The sequence below is a fragment of the Capsicum annuum genome, chromosome 11, assembly GCF_002878395.1.
Source record: "Capsicum annuum cultivar UCD-10X-F1 chromosome 11, UCD10Xv1.1, whole genome shotgun sequence".
Taxonomy (NCBI): Eukaryota; Viridiplantae; Streptophyta; class Magnoliopsida; order Solanales; family Solanaceae; genus Capsicum; species Capsicum annuum.
Genome location: NC_061121.1, coordinates 96,377,565 through 96,393,741, shown reverse-complemented (window position 1 = coordinate 96,393,741; position 16,177 = coordinate 96,377,565). Strand labels below are relative to the sequence as shown.

The 16,177-nt window shown below is 35.5% G+C and overlaps 1 protein-coding gene across 2 annotated transcripts; it reads right to left on the bottom strand.

The window, feature by feature from the left end:
• Positions 1-3,873: 3,873 nt before the first annotated feature.
• Positions 3,874-11,069, bottom strand: LOC107847455 (far upstream element-binding protein 1). 2 transcript variants are annotated; one of them, XM_016691717.2, is made up of 9 exons: positions 10,479-11,004; positions 9,884-10,093; positions 9,681-9,802; positions 8,828-9,013; positions 8,628-8,726; positions 8,414-8,485; positions 8,181-8,294; positions 5,100-5,372; positions 3,874-4,980 (listed from the first exon to the last, which is right to left on the bottom strand). In XM_016691717.2, exons 1-9 carry the CDS (start codon positions 10,720-10,722, stop codon positions 4,084-4,086), a joined length of 2,217 nt encoding a protein of 738 aa, XP_016547203.1. In that variant the 5' UTR covers positions 10,723-11,004; the 3' UTR covers positions 3,874-4,083. The 2 variants fall into 2 exon arrangements, with proteins under 2 accessions (XP_016547203.1, XP_016547202.1); XM_016691716.2 differs by having other exon boundaries at positions 9,681-10,093; positions 10,479-11,069.
• Positions 11,070-16,177: the final 5,108 nt, after the last annotated feature.

The following is a 16,177-nucleotide window of genomic DNA, read 5'->3' as shown; positions in this document are numbered from 1 at the left end:
AGCCTTTTCTCCATTGTGTACACTAGAGTTCCAAGACATATGGTTGATTTAGTGAAGCTACCAACAAGGGAGAATTCAATATTGGCTATGACCTTTGGTGACAACTATTTGGAATTATTTAAAGAGGTTCAAGATGTATTAGAAGCATCAAACAAGAAATACAAGCAGTTGGCAAATAAGAATGGGAGGCTAATGTCATTCCAAGTTGGTGACCAAGTAATGGTATACCCTAGAAAAGAGAGATATCCTACTAGTGTTCACTGAAAATTAAGTCAAAAGAAATATGGCCCATACACTATTCTAAAGAAGATCAACGACAATGCCTATGTGGTAATTTGCCAAGTATCACACTATCATCCAGAGCAAACACTTTACGAAGAAAACTCGAGGTCAAGTTTCAAAGAAGTAGAGGAGAATGATGAGGAACATTAAAATTCTAAAACTAGTCCAGAACCTTCATGAATCAAAAATCAATTTTGCTACTTATAGAAAGAGAAAGTCAATTTGAATTTTGCTATTAGTCGTCAAGTTTATCTTTTACATAATTCTAGAATACTTAGCTATTAAGAAAATAAGTTGTCAACTATGAGTTGTGTATGAGTTGTGTATGAGTTGTCAATGAGTTGTACAAAGGCTTTTGAAGCCTATAAATAGAGGCAATGGCCTCTAGCTATGTAGTTTGAGTTCAACTCTTCTATTAATGAAACTTTGTGTTTTCTTTTAAGATCTTGGATTAGATCTTATATTTTAAGGGCTTTGAATTAAGCTCTTATTATCCGTGGATTCGAATTATTTTTAGAGCATTATCGTATAACACGTTGAAGTTGTTCCTTCAACAAATTGTGTGCTTTACTTTATTTAGCACATTGGAGAGTTCCTCTAAACATTGTGCTACATCACTTACATTTTTCGATAGTCCTGGGGTTGAGAAGATTGATATCCCCATGAACTGATTCAAGAGGGATAGTTTGTTCAACAGTGGAAATATAGTAGTTACTTGTTAGAGACTACCATCTGGGGGTAGCTTTGTAAATTTGGTCTTGAGGATACCTGAAAATTTGCGAGTCATCAATTGATTGCAGCAAATCAGAGAAACTAATCTCTTCCTTGAGCTTTGAATTTGGAGAATTGTAGGAAGTTGAAGTGGATGAAGACAATGAGGAGTTCTTAGAAGTAGAAGAAAAAGGACGACGGAAAGCCATAGAAGAATTTAAACAATAAACAATTAATAACAATAATAGTAACTTAAAAGTTTTCTATCCTTGGATCAAAAGACCACTGGGTTCCATAAAGAAAAATATTTAAGTACTTAGCTCAATATTATATGGAAGATTCAGATCTGGTAATTCAATTAGTGAAATCTTGTCTTAATACTATGTGTTTTAGCTAGATCTATTTTATTTAAAAAGTTCATCAGTCGAATAGTCCAAAGGCTATAAATAAAAGTCCCTAAGGCTCCACTTATTTTTTTTAAGATTCAGACGTTTGAATTTGAATGCACATCTGAATGATTAAGATGTTGTCTCTAGATCTGAAAACTGAATGATTAAGATTGTTTGTTTTTTAACATCTGAATGTGTAACAAAAATTATTTGTATACATAATAAAATAAAAAATACAATTCAAATGAAAAATTAATTATATATTAAAAAAGTATGTAACTTAACACAACAAAATTATTAGTATTTGATTGAGGAAAAACATTTATGTTTATTAGTGATAATGGAGATGGCTTATAATGGTGGTTGCGATGACAATGATTGATGTTAGTGATTAATAATTTAGTGGTGATAATTGTAATGGTTGATATTGTAGTGACTGTTATGATGGTGGTGATTGGTAGTGGTAGTGGTGGTTGTGATGTGACGTTGCTTGATATTAGTAGTTTAAGGTGTTGATTGTGTTGGCTGAAACATGAATGCATGATGATTGATGATGTGTTGGTGCTAGTTGCAGATGTTATTTGTTATGACGGTGGAGATGGTTGTTAGTAGAGATAAATTATAACGATGGTACTGGTTGAAGTGGTGGTAGAGGTGGCGTTACTAGTGACAATGGTGGTGGCGGCCAAAGAATGTGTAGAGGTTGTGATGTATTAGTGATAGTTAGTGGTGTGCTAGTTGTGATAGATGAGTTGGTTGGTAGTAGGAATTGGTCAATACTGGTTGTTGATTGTGGTGGTGTTGACAGCAGTGGTAGCGATGAATATAATTAAAATAAAAGAGGTAATAGGTGTGGTAGCGGTCGACAATTGTGGCTGGTAGCGGTATTCTTTTTCGATGGTGGTTGTAATGGTGGAGGTGGTTGGTGATGATGGGTGGTGGTTGAAAATGATGACGGCGGCAGAGATTGTTAGTGGTGGTGACTGCTGATTATGAATATAGTGGTGAATATTATCCAACACCAGAATATCTTTTCAGACCTATTAAGACTTGTTCTAGATTTGAATGATTAATACCTATTTACCTTAATAAAAAAACAAATGCACTTAATGGTTTAAAGTCTGAACTATTCAGATTTAGACCTCCATTAAGTGCAAACAAATGAGGCCCAAGTTTCCACCGACAATCCAACCATTTGCTTAGGTTAAACAACCTCCAGTGTAGATATGAAAGATCACGATACTACCTTCAAAATAATCCTTTTATAAAATAAATTTCTCTAAATCTAATAGATTAAGTCAAGTTTTACCATTTATTTTAAAAATCTAACAATACCATATAATAACAAGTTAAAAACAAAAATAATACCCTTTACTCCCGTATGGCTCTGATACCAAATACACAAAATTACATGACAATGCTTATCCCACTGACTGTCCTAGAACGCTACATCGTTTTATTATGTAGGATTCAAAGATTTTTCTATTGCTCTTGTGTAGCATTAAGTGGTTGAGCAAGTCTGTTAAGTTGTCGTGAACTGCTAAGTCTCCATCCTTCGAAAGGCCTTATAATTTCATTATTCCTTCTTTATTGACCTAGTAGGATTCTTTTTGGTCATAGTCGGAAGCATGTTCCGATTTAGTTGTTATTCAAATTTTAGAGACTATTGTGGACATGTGTGTGTAAGCTATTGATTTGACTCCTAATTTTCATTTGAGTTACCTATTCATCTTATTATTGTTGATTGGCTTCCGCTTTATTGCTATTATTGTGCTCTTGAAGTTCAAAACAAAGGAGCATAAAAGGTTAGTCTATACATACAAAGAAAGGTTAGTCATAAAATGTACTTGTTCTATACATACAAAAAAAGGTTAGTCTTTAAAACCATTTTATGAGGGACAATAAAGCAAAGTCACCCACTGTGAGGGTCATGTACTTTCCACGCTTGTCCAGATACAACTTCATTATTTACAACTACTAAAAATGCAATATTTGTAAGCAATAGTTGATAATGCTCTTAAATATCAAAAAAACTAGTTTGCAGAGTATTTCAAGTGGAATAATGGGTTCTTTTCCTATCCTTTAACTTCTTATCTTATGAAATTCATATTCAAACACTACTTTACTCAACATTATTTCCCAACTTTCCCAACTTACTTTTAATCACATGAAATTCATATTCAAACACTAGTTTACTAATTCAACATTGTTTCCCAACGTCAACAAATATAAACTCTTTTCAAAAACCCAATTTCACAGAAACATGCATACATTGCAGCACCAACAACATACCCAGTAAAATCCAACAAGTGAGAGGTCTGGGAGGGTAAAGTGTATGCAGCCCCTACCACTACCTCGAGAAGGTAGAGAAGTTATTTCCGAACATGCATTCATCGCAATGTAACAATAGAAGGCCATTCTCACGATACTACTCCTCAACTAGCAAAACAGTTTCATAATATGTGTGCAATAAACTTGCTAAAGGAGAAAATACCTAATTCCATACATCCTTAGCATTTATGATTAAACCGTATATATAATGCCACGGACAAAAAGAAGAAACACAGTAGACATTGTTGCTAATCAAATATTCCATGTGCAATGAGAGACTGATCTGAAATTCAAACTAGTACAAACAAAACCTAGAGCGAATCTGAACATTGGAACACTTTAAACAATTTCATCATATAACAAGAAAGTTTCACCTGGGAGCACCATACATCTGATTAGTAGCATCATACTGAGCATAACCAGGCTGAGGTGAGACACTCTTAACATAACCTGCAGCAGCAGGTACCGGTGCATAACCACCACCAGGTTGAGTCATGGATTGATCATAACCAGGCTGAGCTGGGGCTGAAGCTGGAGCTGGTTGAGCATAAGCTTGCTGTCCAGTAAATGGTGCACTATAAGTCGTTGAAGCCTGAGCACCACTGTATGTTTGGTCAACTGGTACCTGATAACCATAGCCTGCAGTGTTTGTGGCCTGCTGTTCAGTGTAAGTGGGCTGTGCAGGGTAGGAACTGTAACCTCCAACAGGGGCTGCTTGAGCATAAGCAAGAGATTGTTGTGGCGCAGGCTGACCATATCCAGGAACAGGCTGGGCACTTTGTTGAGGATACCCAGGACCAGAAGCTGGAGCACCTTGTGGATGATTATATCCGTCGGCAGCTGTGGCAGACCCATATGCAGGGTAAGTTTGTTGCACTTGCCCACTGGATGCATAGGGGTATTGCTGCTGATGTGGCATACTAGCACCATACCCTTGAGTAGATGGAACTGGACCCTGATATGGCACTTCTCCAGGTTGATTAGCCCTGGAGTGGTTATAAGGTTGCGAATGCAAAGCCTGTGGATGCATACCATAGGAAGGAGGTTTACCGTGCTGCTCTTGGGTTCCATAGCTAGGATGTGCACCACTTTGAGGGTAAGATATTGGCTGAGAAGGTCCATGTGCTCCATACTGATTTTGTGGTGCCATCTGGTGGTCATATTTTACATCAGTATATCCATGCCCATAGCCTTGTCCATGCTGTGCCTGATGAGGGTATGATGGGCCATAATCCAGACCATGTGGCTGCCCAAAGTTGTAGTTTGCCTGAGAAGGTGGACACATAGAAGGGCCAGAAGCATGAGCATGAAATTTAGACTGAAGCAAATGCTGAGGCATTGGCCATACCCCATGCATGCTGTAATTATCAGTTATTAACCACCAACCTGTGATGGAGGGCCCTGCATAGAGGCCGTAGGCCTTTGCTCCCAACCCGTACCAAATCCACCTCTGGGTGCTGGCTGGGGAGGATAATTTCCATACGCAGGAGGTGGATATTGTGGGCTGCGAGATGAGTATTGTCCTCTTTGATGGTGATCATAACCTGGAAAATGCCCAGGATAACCACCCCGGGGTCCCCATGGTGGCGGAGCACCTCTGCCACGTGGGCGAAATGGCTGCTGACCATAACCCGAAGAGAGAGTTGATGGCCTTACAGGCTATCACACACCATTGTGAAAACAAAGACAATAAGAGAAGTTAGCCACTGCAATTGCAAACAACAGGAACAAAACATATAAGGAAAAAAAATAAGACAAGCTCAGGAATAGCTGCTGCTAGGGAACGAAGTAATGAAACTTGAGAAGCTTGAACTGTAGCAGTGCAAATAACTGCAAGAAAACACTTAATACACAGAATGTACTTGCATTGAATTACAATACAACACATTAAAGAAAAAGACAGCAAGAGCTCTGATGAAAAAGCAAAGTATAAAAGCAACATTAGCAATCAAAGATGCATTAGGAAAAAATCAAAGCCAACTGTTTATAAGGAACGCTGTTACCTCAAAACCCAAAACAATCAGATGAGTCGCCCATAAAACTAGCAAGAAAGCACCAAAAGAAATAAAATGATGTTCCCTGATCCCATTTCAGATGAACTAAGCAAACCATATTCTGAACTTTAGTACATACATATCAAGCATCTTCAAAAATCACATCTACATAGTATCCAAGAGGCAAAACTATCTTCAGTCTTGATAGAAGAACCCCTTTTATAGCATTCACTTGTGTAATACCGTGACAGTCATCCTACTTCCAAAACCACGTGTTAATGCAAGTCAACAGGCTGACTATTGAATTCTCCTACCTTAAGATAATACGATATCATATTTTATCATGGATATAGTACACACTCAATAAAGATGATTTAACGAGTGATGGCACATTCTGCAACATGGAGTCTTGCACAGAGCATAGTGTATCCAGAGAAATCTCTTTTAATGTAAACCTTACTATTATTATCATTTTTAGTTTTAAGTCTCGAAGCAATCTTACCAACTATTAACATCTGCAATGGCGAGGGTTAATGCTTGATACCTCTCTTCAGTTGTCGAGAGTGAATAGTACTTGTCTATGGCTACACCAACACAATGCTGCGATGTCAAAGACAAAATCCAAATCTGCATTTTTAAAGCCAACCAATTCGAAATTGGCACCCTTTGACAAATATAAATCATGGTAACGGACATCCCAACACAACATTCTCGTTAACTATATTCAATTGACCTTGGCATACAAACTTTAATGGATGTTCAACAAACTCTAATCATGACATTTTCTTCATCTCATGCAAAGGTGCCTACTCGCCACATAACAGAGTAACCACTACAAGATAAGAAGTTAATTAAATCCTAAAAGTACAGAAATACATTCCCTCGGCAGTTCAGATCAAGCAAAGAAAGTCACCAACTGGAATCGTAAATAATGAATAGCAAGGAATTAGTAAAGTATGATATTCTACCTAAACAAGTGCCTCAAGTATAACCATTAAGTAGCTGTCACACTGACCCAAGCCCTTGTACGAAGACAACTTCACGCCCCTTTAATAATACTACTAAACATACCAATAGATCCAAATACTCTTGGTGTACCCTCTTACTAGTAAGAGCCACTAGTAAGTCATACTATTACTTCAGAAGATATGCCCAACAACATTCACTTTTAACATACATCTTCTAATTGAACTTGTAAATCGCCATTTTCTAAAAGACCAAATCAACTGGTAAATCCCAAATAGGAGGCTAGACTTAATTCCAAAGTTTCTCGGACAAAGATGCGGGTGTCCAATATGGGTACGAATCTAGAGGTTGGATCCTTCCCAGTCTCAATTTAAAGATACGGGAAATGGATCTAGGGATGGAAACGGGTGCGAGAATTTGGCGAAAAATAAATGAAATATCTAAAAATAGAGTTATAAAACATAAATTATGAGATATTATATGGAAAACATGAGGAGAAAATATTGTTCAAGAAGAAAACCCTGAAATAAGATAAAAGGAAAAAGCAATAACGTAGAAATTTCTATATACAAGGTATTCCATTTTCTTCAATTTCACCTTAGTTTCTGTTTTTTTACAGAATTTCTTAAATTTCTTAAATCTGTCCGGACTTTCCCAATCGATTTGGGTCAAAGTACCCAAAATCGGTTGACCACATCAGGTATGGATCCCACACCCACACCCATGTCGTGTCGACATGGGTGCGGCACCGAAAGTGAAGAGTCCGAGTAACTTAGCTTAATTCTACCAAATTCTCTACGACACATACATCAAATTCAACTGAAGTTGCATGTTAACAGAACATACAAAGTTACTTTTTTATAACAGGGAAATCCAAGGGGGCCTCTGCCGAATTGTTTGAAGCTCAGAGGAACATGGGCCCATTCATCCACCCTTTTCCACTTAAAACACAAAGCGCTTGTCCATCGCAAGGTTCAAACTCATGATGTGCGCCTAAGCCACACATCATATGTTGCACAATTGCCACTAAACTAAAGCTCTAGGGGCTTAAAGTATATGAAGTAATATAAAGAACACATCGCATTATTTTTACTCGGGTTCAAGCCCTGGATGGAAACAACCTCTGGCAAAAATGCAAGGTTAGGTTGTGTACAATAAATCCTTGTGGTGGGGCCCCTTCCCCGGACCCTGCGCATAGCAGGAGCTTTAATGCACCGGGCTACCCTTTTAATTGCATTATTTTACTTAATTCCAAGATTTGCATCTAAAATTTACAGATGGTTTCTACTTTCTAACATACATTTCTGTCTAAAGCTCTAGATTAAATCGAATTGTAGAGATGTCAAAGTGTCAACTATAAGTATTTCAGAAGAAGTCATTAACATAAGTCAAATGAGATATGCTCATATCAGAAATACATTATCTGAAATAAAACTGCGTTGAAAGCCACCTAACTGAGCCTCACGCAAGTCCACTGGAAAGAATAAGACGCAACATCCGAACAAACCTGAGTCATGACTTCTTTGAGCATCTCTCTTGCCATCTCAGTTTGCTTTTTATCACCAGTCACTCGTACTGTTCTTTCTTTGGATTCTTTTCCATCAGAAGGAAGTGGCACCAGCTAGGGAAATAGTAGAACAATAATTTAGATATTCAGTTTATTTGATTGCCTCAAACAAAAAAAAAAAAAATACTTTGCACCAAAATGTCCCAACATAAATCATAAGGTGTTATCAAAACCTGAATTCGTGCCCCTGATCTTGTCTGAAGGCTCTTGATAGTTTCTCCCCCTTTTCCAATTATTAGACCAACCTACAGCAAGAGGAGAAGAAGAAAAGAGTCCTATTCAATCATGGAAACTAAGGAATAAAAAATAATGACCTCCTCCACCATCAGGAAGTCCTCAATCAGGGCATGAAAGGTAAAAGAAAGTGGAAAAAGTCAGAAATACAACCTTCTCATTTGGAACTTGTATCTCAATCTGTTCTCCAACCACAGCCTGGACAGTGCCGAAGCCTCTAGCCACAAGTGCAGGAGAACCACCAGCATCAGCCTAGAGAGTCAATAGTTCATTATAACACTGTGACTCATGATTAACGAACCATAAAATTGGGAAGATAACAAAAGGAAACGGCACTAAGACAAAACCCATACCTCAGCTATGACATCCTTTATTAATTTCTCAGCTTTATTTATATTTTCCAATGTTCCAATCAGTTCAACTGGCCTGCTGGCCGCATGTGGATCTGTATCAGCATCGCGCATTATCTGAATTTTAGCACCTGAGTTGTATTGCAGGTATCGAATAGTATCACCGGATTTTCCAATAAGAACGCCAACCTGTACCAGTTTAACATAGAGCTCTATAAGATTCAAGTCAATGCTAGTCAAGGCGAATTAGCACGGGGAGGATCAAATGATATTTAATACTGAATTTTCCCATGTTTGGTTGTTCAAAATTTTTGGAAAAACAAGTTCCAAGAAAAATGAATTCTAAAACAAGTTCCACAAGTGTTCTTCCAAGTTCATTGACTCAACCCCACCCCACTCCCACTCCACCCCATCCTAGTGTTTCTCTAGAATTTACATAAATGCTCCCGGAACAATATTTTTTTGTTTATAAGTACCAAACCCCATAAGTAAGAAACTCATTTTTCCAGGAAAATATTTTCCTTCATGCCAAACATACCCGTAATCATGATTAGATATTTTTGGGACCAGGTTTTCTTGATGTAAAATTGCATCTTGTGCATAGAGAAGATCTGTTTAATTTGTTGTTAACGGGTGTAAAATCAAAGGAACTAGACATTTGTCCAAATGAAAGTGACTCAATTAAGCACACAAATGATATACTTTTGAGTTTGTTGAACTGCATAATACGCTGCTTAAATTACCAAATGCCAGGAGTTTTGACATGCCTAGCCCTAGTAGGAGAATATTAAATATTAAATTCAGTCATAACCAGCAAAACGAAATTTGTTTTGTTTTCAACAAATCTTTTCATCACCTTATTATTGGGGACCTCCATTTTGCGTGTAATTGTTTGATCATCAGCGGCTGGATGCTCTTGATCAAACTGAACACCTTCCATTTCAGGAGGTTCAGCTGGGGGTCCCTCCTGAATGTCACCTGGCAATTCAGCTGAAATGTTACCTTTAGATGGTTCATTGACCTGAACACTGTTCTCTACCTCAAGCTCCTGAATGTCACCTTTAGATGGGTCATTGACCTGAGTACTTTTCTCTTCCTTGGGTTCAACATCCCCTATTTGTTGATTATCATCAGCAGGTTGTTCATTACATGATTCGGGATCTTCCTTGACTACTTGTCGAGAAACCTCTGGATGAGTATTAGGCTGCTCACTATCATCTACTTTCGACTCTTCCTCTACGTTCTCCACATAACCACCATTTTGGGATGCTGAAAACCGGTAAAAGGAGATAAGTTTTACTACCTTGTAAAATCTTGGTAGTTTTTCACATTCTACAACAACTGCAATCACTAGAAGTACTCTCCAAAAACATTTGAACTCAATATAAACATTCACTGTTACATCATCCTTCAAGTTCTCAACACAAATACCCAATTCCCCTACTCTAGTATTTCCCAAAAGTTTCATCATAAAGACAGACTTACAACATTGCACACTACAACGTATAAAAAAAGAGTAGAAGTACAAAACCGAAATCATGAGGTTTGTCTCTGAAAAAGAACACCAAAATGAAGACCCACAAAAATCACAATGCAAAACAGTAAAACAACACAACTCTAATTAAGGGTTAGCTCTAAAAGAAAGGAAAAATACCCAATCCATTATTAGCCTTATTATCCTCGAAACCCAAACGGGGTCGTTTAGCTTCAGATACATCAACATCACCAGCCTCTTCCTCAATTGATCCGTCAGCTTTTTGTACCGTTTCGGGTTTCGGGTCCGAACCGACTTCAGTGTGTGGTTCAGGCTCCAAATCCTCCAGCTTTCTCTTGTTGTGATTGTGACGGTCTGATGGAACTGGACTGGTTGCTTCCACCATCACTTCTTCATCAGCCATATTCTGGATCCAAACTCAACCTCTATCTGAGCACACCCAAAAAAAAAAGCATATGCTTCCGAGATGTATATAGGGAGAAGTTGGTTAGATTGTTTCTAACTTTTTCGTCAGTAATAATTCGAGATTCATTAGAGTTGGTTGCTAGGGTTTGTAGCCCATGTTGCTGATGGTCCTGTTTGGACCAATTGTATATCGGCCCATTTAGTTTACTCCATTAGGTAAACTATGTAAATGGCCCATAGTGGTTCTCATAGTTGGTGGTTTTATTTTTGGGAGAAAGACACCATATGACCATTTTTGAAAGGGGAATGGATAAGAATAGTTGCTCGGTTAAAAGAATTACTGCCAAGTGGCCATTGATTTTGAATTTCTAAAATATAGTCATTTAGGTCATTTTTTGCTACTGTCTTCATGTTTTTTTTCTTGTCTTTTAGCTATTTTTTTTAAAATTGTTGCTACATTTTTAAAAAAAAATATCATTGCTTCCCCTCTTTTTCTAAAAAAATCTTTTTCTCTTTTTTTTCGCTGTTTTTATTTTCAGTTCTATTTCTTTAAAAAAAAATTATTCTTCTAATTGGAGTAGTTTTCTTAACAATCAAATACGATTTTATAACATTGTAATTGTTGCTCTTCGTTTTTTATCAATCAAATACAATATTTGATATCAAATACATGAATCTTTGATACCAAATACAAATACATATTTTATACAATAATTGTATAAAAGTGTATCAATGTGGTATAAAAGTGTATTAATGTGGTATGAAAATGTATTAATTGAGTATAGAGACTGCATGTGTCCAATTGGGCCAAATGGCTAAAAAACAGAAATAAATTGACCTAACTGGCTCCAATTGTCCACATTTTCAAATTGTGGGTCATTTTCTTTTCAAAGTGGTCAGCCCATGTCCTTTTTCCCCTTTTAAAATAAACGGTCCATGCCTATGGACATTTTATGTCTTGTCGGCTAAACTAATGTCATTGAATGGCCATTAGGGTCATTTGGCTAGGCCGTTTTCAGCCTTGGGCCATTCGACCCTTTCCTAAAAGGTTGTTTCAGTTTTTTTTCTTCGAATTTTTAAACTAAAAAATAGTTTGTTATTTTTTTGATTGTTTAAAAATAACAATTAAATAAAAATGATATAGTTTTTATATAAAAATGTACCTATATACAATATACGTATAGAAATTGTACAGTTCTATCAAATATGTATATGTATAAAAATACAGATAAAAATATATATAATATGTATAGATATTGTATAGTTGTTGTATAAAATATGTATGTATAGAATGTGTATAGAAATTGTGTAGTTCTTGTATAAAATATGTATCCGAATAATAATTATAGCCAAAGGTCGTATAGAATGTGTCTAAAAATTGTATAATTATTGAGTATAATGTGTAAAAAAAATTGTATAAGTATTGTATAGAATATATTTTTTTATATATGATTTGAATAGAATTTTTATCATTGTCGTATGAAATATGTATATGTATAAGATGTGTATAAACTGCATAAATGTTGCATAGAATTTGTATCTAAATAATTATGTCGCTAAATATTGTATAAAGTATAGGATGTGTATAGAAATGATACAATTATTGTTATAAAGTGTATATAAGTTGTATCATTATTTGTATAAAATATGTATCCATATATTCGATATCAAATATATATTTGAAAAAACAAAGAGTCTTTTATATAATAATGATTCAAATTTTATAGTAATTGATAGTTTTTTATTTTGATAAAAAAATTTTAAAAAAATAGATCAATTGTTCTTTGAAATAAAGGGGGAAAAAGTAAATCAGTGACAAAAAAAGAAGCATTGGCCAATTAAAAAAGTAACAAAAAAAGGACATGTGTCAGCGCGTTAGCGGCTGACATTAGCGACTGACATTGGCCAATGTAGTTAAAATATGTAAATTCAATTTGTTAGGCTATTTGGATGAGATACGTTTCGGCTAGCAGGTCATTTGCATCCTTTTCCCTTTATTTTTTTGACGTTTCGGCTAGTAGGTCATTTGCATCCTTTTCCCTTTATTTTTTTGTTTACTATAAGAAAAGTCCTACAAAATTATTCTTATTCCTTTTTTGTGTTAAAATTTTACATATTTATCCCTCTATATCTCAAATAATTTATTTTTATATCCATCTATAATATATCTATATTTATATCTATAATATATTAAAAGTGTGAAAATGCTTAGAAAAGTGATTCAATCTTTTTGTCCTTCATTAAAAGTCTTTGCTTTAGACAAAATCATCTTTACACTATTTTTCTAATAAAAAATGTATAAACACTAAAAAAAAACTACAAAAAAAAAAATTCTTGCTATCCATATTTGATTTGGATTTGGGAGTTAAGATTTGTGCATATATATGCTTTTATTTAGGATTTCCTCGTATAATTAAAGTTTACCAAAATTGAATAAAATAATATTTAACACTTTTAAATCAATTCAAATTTTATCTTATATAAACTAGAACTTCTTTGAATCCGATTCAAGGAGTAATATTTTGGGCCAAACTTTACAAAAACATACACCTTTTCTATTTATATATATATTTTTTCTCTTAATTTGATGATTTTGATTCAAGTCGTATTTTTGCATTTATTATTAGGGTGAAAATCATCTTCACCCCTTAACTTTGCTTTAAAAATCAAACTCCTCCTCAACTTTGAATAATAATCAAACTCCCCCATTTATTATATGCAATGTCCACTTTACTCTTGTTATATCAAATATATTTATGTAATACCTCTTTATATTATATATAATTTATTTTTTTAACCTAGGTATTTATAACATTTTATTTAAGTTCATTAACATTATAAATAGAGTAATACTTTTATGAATTTGTCACAAAATTTAATGTTATTTTTATGATCGTTATTACAATATTTATGCATTAAGCATGCGTGTATGTACGTACATGTATGTGCACATATTTTTGTCTGCCTCTACTCTCTTATTCCATGCATTTCATATTACTTAGTCATTCTTGATATGACACACCCTTAAACAAATTTTAATTAGAGGTGTAGTTCATTGAAATAACCTTATTAATAATGCTTTTAAAAAAAAAGGGTAGCCCGGTGCACTAAAGCTACCGCTATGCGCGGTGTCCGGAGAAGGGCCCCACCACAAGGATGTATCATATGCAGCTTTACCTTGCATTTCTGCGGAGGCTATTTCCAAGGCTTGAACTCGTGACCTCCTGGTCACATGACAGCAACTTTACCGGTTACTCCAAGGCTCCCCTTCAACTATTACTACTTTATGTGGTTATTTAATACTTTAAAAAGTCCTCCTGATGTCATTAATTAAACAAGTAAATTAAAAACAACTATTTTTAGTATGAGTGTAAGACCCCATAAAATTTTGATGATTTTATTTTTGACCTTCCCTCATTCGTAATGTCATTTTGGACTTGAATTATATTGGGGATGTTAAAAGGGTATTCTGAAAAAGTTTTGAAATTTTTGGAAGGGGTTAGTGACATGATCCGAACCAAGGCCTAGTCATGTCGGGCATCTCAAGTCCGACCGGGACCAGAGATCGCCCCCAATATGCAACCGTGACCACTCTGTATCATATGTCGGATGAATTTCAAACATATAACAAGATAAAGCAATAATAACTGAAAGACATTTAATAAATTCCATAACCATAACCAACTAATTATCCAACCGGTGTTAACCCCAATGCCAATATCAATACCGAGGTTGACCCCAATACCGACAATGCTCATGCCTATAGTAGTCCCACAAAGCCTCTATTTGAAATTAAAGAACGTCCGATCGGGACATGCCCCTGACAATAGTCAAAACCAAAGTCCAAGAAACAAAGATAAAGAAGTCTGTAACATGAAATAGAGTCTTCTGGAGTATAGAAGCTCACCACTTCAGTCTGACACAAAGTTGTTCCCAAATCCAAGTCACTGAGCAGGAGTAGTAGTATGGCCGTTTCCTGCATCTCGAAGGGATACAACGCCCAAAGACGGTTAGAGAAATGAACACTAACATGTACTCAGGAATAAGGATAGAATGATGTCATTATTCAAGACCAAAGTAAATAACCATATGCAATCACATACATACACACACATATATATACATATACATATATATGTATGTGTATATATAACTATAATATATATATGTATACATATATATGTATATATATATATATATCATGCTAAAAAAGGAAACTCTAGTATGTACTCAGGAATAAGGATAAAATGATGCCATTATTCAATATCAAAATAAATAACCATATGCAATCACATACATATATATATCATGTCAGAAAAGGGAACCGAGTTTAGCATGCATTTAAAACCTTTAACCTGGGTTGTGTAGCTCTACCATCCTAAATCTACCCACGGGCTATATGGGTTCAGCTCCCCCTACTGAAAAGGCCCCGACGCGTGTTAGCCGCACGAACCAGAGAGAAACCTGAGATGCCTAGAACATCTCCTAAAATATAAAGTGTGACATAATGTACACGGTCACCAAGACCAAACCTCACAGTGGCAAGCATGAGTTTCCAGTTTTGGTCCTCCCAGGACCTCTACCTTCCACGGCTTTGCTAACACAACCCCCTTCAAGCCCATACTAAGACCATTCACACATAACCAATCATTTACCAAGGAGTTTTTTAATTAGTCATTAACCATTGGTATCGTCATACCAAAATTAGAGCTTGCACATTTATTCAATTTTGTCATACCAAAGCCATTTAACCAAATTGACTCCAAAGTTTCATGTTAAACTAATACCATGGCCACCAAAGCCTTTCCAAACCATTTAAAACCAACCAAACTAATTTAGGTTATTATGTAATGTAATTTTAAGAACAGTCAAATTATGTGACAAAAGCATTCTTATTGGCATTTTAATAAACACATTGAGGGCATATAACTTTCAAAATCAAAACCAAATATCAATTGACCATTCCCGAGCAACCACATGTTCAAACTATAATTATAACATGAAAAGCCATAAGTAAAACATAGGAAAACATTATCCAATCATAAACAACCCAAAACCCTAACATCAATTTCAAAACCAAAACAATAACACAATAATACCAAAAAAACCATTCATTAAAACATGCTTTTAGTCGAACTAACAATGAAGGAGAAGTAGCATATCTTAGACACCAAGAAAGACGAAGAGAGACCACCTTTTAAAGCCTTAATTGATTGCCTTGAAGAAACCCTAGCCTTTTCTTGAACCAAGAGCTTGAGAGAGATTTTTAATAGTGTTTGATTTAGAATAATAAGTTAATGAAGTCCTAAATATGTTTTATGTCGTGGGGTCAAAAGGAGTTAGGAGGGAAAATATCCAGAATACCCCCAACTTAAGACTGTAGAATCACCGAAGGTGGGTACGAGTAGACCCTCCAACTAATTACCACAACATACGACTGGTACCATTCAGTT